The 7,998-nt window shown below is 44.9% G+C and overlaps 1 protein-coding gene across 1 annotated transcript; it reads right to left on the bottom strand.

Moving 5' to 3' along the window:
* Window positions 1–528: 528 nt before the first annotated feature.
* LOC121860373 (nuclear receptor subfamily 2 group F member 1-B-like) lies at window positions 529–3,577 on the bottom strand. Its single transcript, XM_042357494.1, has 2 exons — window positions 3,321–3,577; window positions 529–3,106 (listed from the first exon to the last, which is right to left on the bottom strand). Exons 1-2 carry the CDS (start codon window positions 3,560–3,562, stop codon window positions 3,052–3,054), a joined length of 297 nt encoding a protein of 98 aa, XP_042213428.1. The 5' UTR covers window positions 3,563–3,577; the 3' UTR covers window positions 529–3,051.
* Between the last annotated feature and the right edge of the window lie 4,421 nt (window positions 3,578–7,998).

The raw sequence follows: 7,998 nt of genomic DNA, 5'->3' as shown, positions 1-7,998 counted from the left end.
CTTGGGATATGTACGGTCGCGTACTTACAACTTTTTGTCAGTCTTGAAGTTAAAGATACTGTTTTGTTAATAAAAATATGTATTACCATTAAATTAAGACCTGTCTTCAAATTACAGTTCTGTTTGTCGATTTTTAAACGTACCGACCTTGTGACGGCCATTTCTGTAAAATTATTGTACATTTGTTTGTTTTTTATCTCTGTTTTGAACCAGTGTACTGTATATTGTTTCCAGTTTTGTTATAGAGGCGGGAGGGTCAAGCCTTTGTAATAGTATTTTTTTGTGATGACTTCATGTGTGTGTTGTTAGTGTACACCATCCTACCCATCATTCGTGGGTCCACTCCATTATATCGGTCAACTGCATTTAAAAATAAAATCGTCTTATTCATGATTTTTTTTGTTACTGCTGGACTTAGTTTCTTGAAGACTATACTGTCATATTCAATTTTTTTTCATAGTTTTTGGTGTAACTTATAATACAATACTTGACAACATGCCTACATTTACAGGGAAAGAAAAGTGGAAGTTTACAACAGAATTTTTGAGATCATTTATTTAAGAGAAAACATACTGTTTGTGTCTACGACACCTGTGTAGCCTAAGTACAAACAACATGGATGACGTCACGGTTGTCACACACCTAGGACGCTCACACGGGCGGCGCTGCAATTGTCCGGGCAGACGGGTGCCGCCCTCTGAGGCCTAGTACTTGGGGAGTAACCAGGGCCTGCCCCGAGGAGGAGGGGGAGGAGAAGGCCCGTCCGCCCCGCACAGCGCGGCCCGTGCCTCTTTGTACACTTGTTGGCGGCACCTGTACACTGGGTGGCCCTGGCCTACACCGGGGCGTCTGTACTACACTCTCAACTCTCCAGGGCTGCTAGACTTTACAAACAAAACAACATTCAGTACACAGTTGTGTGAGTGCGTGAGGCTGGTGGTGAGGTCGTTGATGTTAGCCGCTAGATGGTTAGGCCACAGCTCGTGGGTCAACGCCTGGTGAGGCCGGTGATGAGGCCGCTGCCTGACAGTGCTCTGTGCTGCCGTCTCCACCGCCTTCAACCCACTTCAGTCAAACATACTGCATAATTTTATTCAAGACATCACGTGTGTCGTGCATCATATTAGGCCAGAAGTTGTTCAGTTTTGTCTTACTGAAGTGAGGCTGTTGAGGAGGTTACCACCACATAGATTAAGTAGGTAGATGAATTAAGTACAGCAAGACGAGGATATGGTGGAGCTCCGGCGGGTTGTACTGGAAGGGTCTGGTGACCCTGCGTGACCCTGGGGGAGGAGGGGAGGGGGAGGGTAGGTATACAAGCACAGAGCTGAGCCTGCCTTGTGCACTATTATGTCGCTTGGTTTTGATTTTACGCGATATGTGATTCATATTGACAGAATCTTCTCCTGCGTGATATCAAGCACCACAATAAACACAAGTATTTTGCACCAAATATCTCTCTCATCTGTGCACAATTATAACAGTAACAAAAATTTGATCTGGAAGGGTGTGGGTTTATGATAAATGTCAGTACAAAAAACTGAGACGGTCCCAAACTTTGCGCACCACAAAATGAGGGAAAATCTACAGAACCGGGACATAGGCTAGAGTATCTGTTCTCCGGCACCCCCAGGCGCCTCCACCCACCCTCGCCCGCACTCCACACCTCCCACAAGTTGTGTCATTGCACAGTTTTTCAGTGTGTATTTCTCGTCTACTAATGATCATTCTGCTTCATTTTCAAACACACACACACAATATAAAACGTGTTGTATCTGCATCATTTTTTGTGTTGTGTGCTTTTTTTTGTCTCCAAGCACGAATCTGTGTTTATTTGTTTGTTTGTAATATATACGCACAATCAGTATGGAGGTGTGTATAGAGGGAGGAGGAGGCGGGTGGAGTAGGGCGGGGGGCTGGGAGACAGGAGGGACCGAGGCAGTGCTCAGGTCTGCTACTGTACAAGTGAGGTGCTGGGACGACCCACACACCCCGACCCGAGTATAAAACCTTAGATCCTAATATATACAAAATATACATGGATGCAACTAAAGACGTCTTGTGTGCTTTCTTGTACTCCTTGCACTCTGATGTCTCTAGTTATCACATATACAAGAACAGGTAACGTGAAGAGGGTACTGTATACACAAGTGGTTACTTCCCTCGCCGGGTAGATGGCCCGTTGCGGTCTCTTGTCTTCTTCGGCTGACCAGACACGGATCTCGTCTTTTGAGTAATCGCTTTATTTATTATATTCCTGTCGTTGAACACCTGCTTTGTTGTGTTTCTAAATACATACTTAGCATAAGTTTCTATCTGGTTGTCCATCAGGCAACAGTTTACGTTCAATAAGATTATTTTTCCGTAAGTTTAACTTCTTGTCACTTGAGAATCACCGGAGTCCCCCACCAAGAGTACTCTGCTCCTTCACTACACCAAGTGTACACAAGTCTGGTGATGTGCCAAGGAAGTCTCTCTCATGGAGCCAGTCACTCCACACTCCACCTTAGTAGCCTTTCATTCCACATGGTAACTCCACCCACTGAAGTGTTTACGGAATTCTCACCCTCCGTAACTCACCGCGTGGACGAGCACCGCTGTTTACACCGACACCTCTTTCCACCTCTGCCAAGACCAAAACAATCCTGCAGCGTCAACCATACTCCCGTTTAAGTGTAGTATGGGAGGGAGGAGTCCTATTACTGTTGGTGAAGGCCCACCGAGTCCTCTTGGTGTGGTGGTCTTGAGGTGAGCTCTCGCAGTGTATGGTGGAAGTGGTGGTGGTGATGGTGTGGGAGGTGGTAGAGGCGAGGTGGGCGGCGGCTGGTGGATGGGTCCTTCTGAAGGTGATGGTTGTGCGGTTCATCACCGAAAGGCTGCGGCCAGGGTGGGAAGCTGGAAGGAGGAGACGGCTGGGCTGTGGGTGTGGCCCGGAGTCTGAGCGTGAGCGACGGACGTGAGGGCGTGGGCGGCGGAGGAGAGGGCGTGTGAGGCAGCAGAGGTGGGCACGTTCCCGGGGGTGAGACCAGGATTCGTGCCCAAAGCCGCCTGTCACATACTGCCCATGTAGGGCCAGTTGAATGTCGACCCGGAGAGCAGCATGTCCCTGTCGGCAAAGGAGTCGTCAATTAGTGGAAGAACGCGTCATGTTACCAGTCTTGGTGCTGACTTGTGTTGATAGATTATGTCATCAGATTCCTAACAAGAACAGTCGCAAAAATGCAGGCAGTGAAATACGTAAAATGAATTTAAAGTTCTGTATTACTTAAGTGTATTGTGAACCTTTATTAAGCGTTAATACTTTTGTGCCATATCCTTACCTAATAAGGGTCTCTATGGGAGTCTTGCCCACCAGTCTGACGAAGAAGAGCTGTTCTATGACGGTGGAGGAGACTGTGCGAAGGGAGGGGAGGCGGAGGAGGAGTTTGCCGAACCTGGTGGGCTGGTTGGGGTACTGCGTCCGACAGTACTCCTCCAGGGCACACTGAGACTTCTCCTGGAGACCCTCGATGTGAGACAGGTCACTCAGGCCACACGCATCTGCCGAGAGGAAAACATTCATTACCGTGGTTGTCGTGATAAATTTATTAACATATAAACATTCATTGGTTGTTGTGATTAACATACAGTATATGGTAAAAAAAATGCTATGCCTAATAATACTTACAAACTAAACATTTAATCGTGAACACTAAACACCCTTAAATATGAGTATATGTTTGACAGAAAAAATAGACAAATTCCCCTGACAGTTGGTGTCCCAGTACTTAATCCTCTCAATAAATCTTGAAAAAAAATTACCCGGTACATACGGTAATATATATATATATATATATATATATATATATATATATATATATATATATATATATATATATATATATATATATATATATATATATATATATATATATATATATATATATATATATATATATATATATATATATATATATATATATATATATATATATATATATATACTGTACTGTACACTATACGTTTCTACAAAATGATAGATGACTTACTCCACGGTGCACTTCACGATAAGACAAGTACTAAATAAAGACTTTCAGTTGTTACAGTGTAAAAAATTGCTATTTTTGTGAGACGAGCCGTGTGTTGTTGTGTTGTTTTGTTTTGGGCGGTGGTGGGGGGCTGGCCAGCGGTGGTCATCAGTGGCGGCAGCTCATCACCGCCACACAACACCTCCGGAAGTCTTCCTCAGACAACAATACTCCTCCCACTCAGCTTTTCCTTCTTTATTATTAACTTCTTGTTCCACAGTCCTTTCGCAGACCGGAGATTGATAACAACGACGGCGATTAAAAAAAGTGAGAATCTTGGGTCTGTGCTTTGGTTTGGTGTTGATCGCCTCTCCTCGTTCGTGTGTCGTTATCCTTAATTAAGAAAACCGTATAAACATTCTCGTTTATTATTCACCATTCCAGATACTCTTTAAGCATAAACTTGTTGTAACAGTACGAAGACGAAGAGCAACCAGGAGTGTTGTCGTTTACTGCTGTCTGAAACTATCAGACGTGTACCAGCGTGATGACGTGTATTGGGTTATAATATTGAGGACTTAACTTTTATTGTACCAGTTTGTTTATAAAGATGAACAACAGAGGGAGGGAGGTGGAGGCGGGGGATTTCCAGCTGTGGTGGCTAATGTGTCTCCAGTCAGGCCAGTGTGAAATGCTGGCGTAGCTGGTGCTCTCACGGGGTTCTAATCTACAGTATGTACTGACACACACACACACACACACACACACACACACACACACACACACACACACACACACACACACACGAGATATAAACGAGGACAGTGATAAACGAAGGAGAGGAATAGACTATCAGGATGATGATTATTGTGCAAAATATCTCTAGTTGTATCTTTACTGTCTATCGATCAAGGCACCATCCTGAAGTCTGAGGGTTGGAGGCCTTGTTCAACCAGTCCACATATTGAGAGGCTGCCTTTACCAGTCCTGCCAGAGTTTGTCTCTGTGGACCCAGGTAGGCCTAATAGTTTAATTTATTCCAGTGTTTCTACCTCCACTCTTACCTATTGATGTCTTTACCATTATCCTTCTATTGCAAGTTACATGGTCAAAGGATTTAATTTGTCTTTCTATTTTTTCGATATTTCCTTCGTTGCTGTTGCTAGTCATAATACTTCTAGTGATAGAATATTGACTATGAGGAAGATCTGAAGAAGTCAATGAAGTGTTGATTAATTCTATAGCTGAATATTAATGTACAAATGGACGTTGTAAATGAGAAGAAAAGGTAATTAGTATAGGAGAAAACACGAAGGGAAGACTTAAGGAGATGAAGATGCACAGCGCTGCATGGATCCACTGCACCACCACTCACCACACTGCACCATCAATCACCACACTGCACCACCACTCACCACAGTGCACCATCAATCACCAATTCATATTCCTCACGTAAAATATATGATGAGCTCATTTATCAACATTGAAATTCAAATCAGCAACCATCAATAGTGAGAAGAATAAGGAGGTACAGTCATAAATATAAGAGAGATTGTAGCAGTAATGACGGACAGACACGCACGCAGGTTCCTCTCGACACACCATCTCCCCACCACACTGACGGTCCCATGTCCTGATTTGAATGATAATAGCCCGGTGATGAGGGGACAAGTCAGATGAGTTGCAACCTACGATTTACAACCATCACATCTCCCATACCATACAGTGACTAGTGACGGATTCGGGATAAGGTTACGTGACCCTGGAACACATCTGACTGTCTGACTCACGTTCCAACACTAAAGATGGAGACTCGGACTGCATTGATCGTTTTGAGTAAACTCTAGTTGCTCTCCGTAACAAGACTCATTCTCTTGTCTCCACTTATGGGAAATAATTTAATGCTCCCCCCCCCCCCCAAACCACTAAGAATCCGGACCCCAGGTTATTTATGGGGTGGGGTACGGGGTAATATACTCACACGCTTCTTATGCAGATCTCGGCCCTGATGATTGTGTTTACATCTTATATACACCCGGCCAATAATGCATCACCGCTTCTAGACGTGTGATTTACTGAAGCTCTTGAGTGGTGTCAACATATTTCACACAGGATGTAGCTATTCACTGAAGGCTGACTGACAAATATGATTGATATACCTTCGATTATGAGTGAGGAAAGGGTGGGAGGGAAGGAGGCGGAGGAGGGGATGAAAACATGATTTAGGGTTATATCTGAGGATTCTCTTGCTGGCTGCTTCTGAGGCTGACCGGGAAGTGAAAGTGAAGAAGAACCGAGATGAGGAGATACTGAGGCAGGATGTTGGCTGTCTCGATATGAGGATTACGTATGTTAATGTTTTTTCTGCAGTAACGGCCGAAGAGGTGGAGCTGTGTGCTCCAGGCTGTCTGACCCCATGTTGTACACCCTACCTCGGCCCTCGCCAGTACCCCAGCCCTTCAGGCACTTGCGTCCTTAATGCATGAGTCACGAAGGCAAGCATGAACTCCTCATGCTTCCCTGTTGGGCGCTGTAAATGCTTTTGTGAAGCACAAAAGCGTTTATAGGATCAAGGGGGTACCCAATACACTAGCCCCCTCGCGGGGCAAATCTGAAATCTGAAAATCACCTCACCCCTCACCAGCAACCTCCAATCTATCCTCCTCTTAACAGATCTTCTCCCCTCCAACACCCCTTCCCCCCACCACCAACACCACCTCTCACCCCTTCCACCAACACCACCTCTCACCCCTTCCAACAACACCACCTCTCACCCCCTTCCACCAACACCACCTCCCCCTCACCCTGTATGTGTTCATTCCTCTCTTGCAACATCAGATACAAAATTTTCTTGAAGACTTTAACCTTTATCGCACCTAAGTTATTTCTGCATATACTTAATACTTATGGCTTGTTATCATTCAACTCATCTCGATATCACTCATTCTTATCGGCTGCCTCACGTAACACCCTCTTACTTGGAAACATTATCGGATTTTATCGTCTTTTCCCGTTTACAAATTCTCCCCCCCCCCTCTTGTATCTACGAGCATCTCTTCTCCTTCCCTCTCGTCTTGTTCCCGTCTCACCCTTTTCACCCTGTACGGTTCCTTCTTTTTCTTGTTCTTCTCCTCGCCCTTGTTCTTCTTCCCACTACTCTGGCAGTTATAAACACTCTTCCTCAGCTTCTCTCTTCTCTTCTCTCTTCCTCCCCCCTCCTCTCCTTCCATCCTCCTTGCCCCCCTTCCTCCCCCTTTCCTTCCTTCTATCCCTCCTCCTGCCACATAAAAGAAGGACACACGGGGGAATTAAAACGTGATGCCAGGAACCAGAGAAAATGAAGACGAAGAGAAACAGGAGGCCCAACCCAGGATACGTGTGTGTGTGTGTGTGTGTGTGTTACATGATGGTGTAAGTATAGAATGAGTGTTGGTTAAAATCGCAGTGGTGGTAATGGTTTTGTGTGTGTGAGAGGGGGGGGGGATTACTGTGGTTATTGTGGTCATGGTGGTGGGGGTTATAGTTGAGAGCTAATTATACAGCTACACGACCAGGGGGGGGGGAGGTGGCAGTGTGGGTGTGATGGCCATGAACTGGTAGATAAGCCTTGAGGGACACAGAGAGAGCCGGGCCCAACGCGTTATACATGCAGGAAGCTTAACAAAACACAACGACAATTCCAATGTGAAATTTATTCTTACTCGTGAGACATGAAGACGACCTTAGAATTTGAAGCATTCATCAACTCCAGCTGATAACACGGAACTATGAGTGGTGTCTTATTATTCTTGCGTTTGTTTAGGGTATGTAATGATTTGTATACAGGGTGTTTCCAAAAATGTATACACACTTACAGATTTTCTTGGTGATCGCGTGAATGTTTGCATTTCAGCAGTGACAGTGTCATCACTTGTGAGGTCTCCCACATCAACAAGTGAGGATATTGTTGCAATGCAAAACATTCACGCGATCATCACGAAAACTTAAATGT

The sequence above is a fragment of the Homarus americanus genome, unplaced genomic scaffold, assembly GCF_018991925.1.
Source record: "Homarus americanus isolate GMGI-L3 unplaced genomic scaffold, GMGI_Hamer_2.0 scaffold57206, whole genome shotgun sequence".
NCBI lineage: Eukaryota > Metazoa > Arthropoda > Malacostraca > Decapoda > Nephropidae > Homarus > Homarus americanus.
This window is presented reverse-complemented; position numbering and strand designations above follow the sequence as displayed.

Excerpts from the sequence above, each read along its gene's own strand:
- LOC121860373 (XM_042357494.1), bottom strand. The coding sequence starts at position 3,562 with ATGAATGTTTTCCTCTCGGCAGATGCGTGTGGCCTGAGTGACCTGTCT. Across the intron at positions 3,107-3,320 it reads CCCATAGAGACCCTTATTAG|GGACATGCTGCTCTCCGGGT; the intron begins GTAAGGATATGG and ends CTTTGCCGACAG.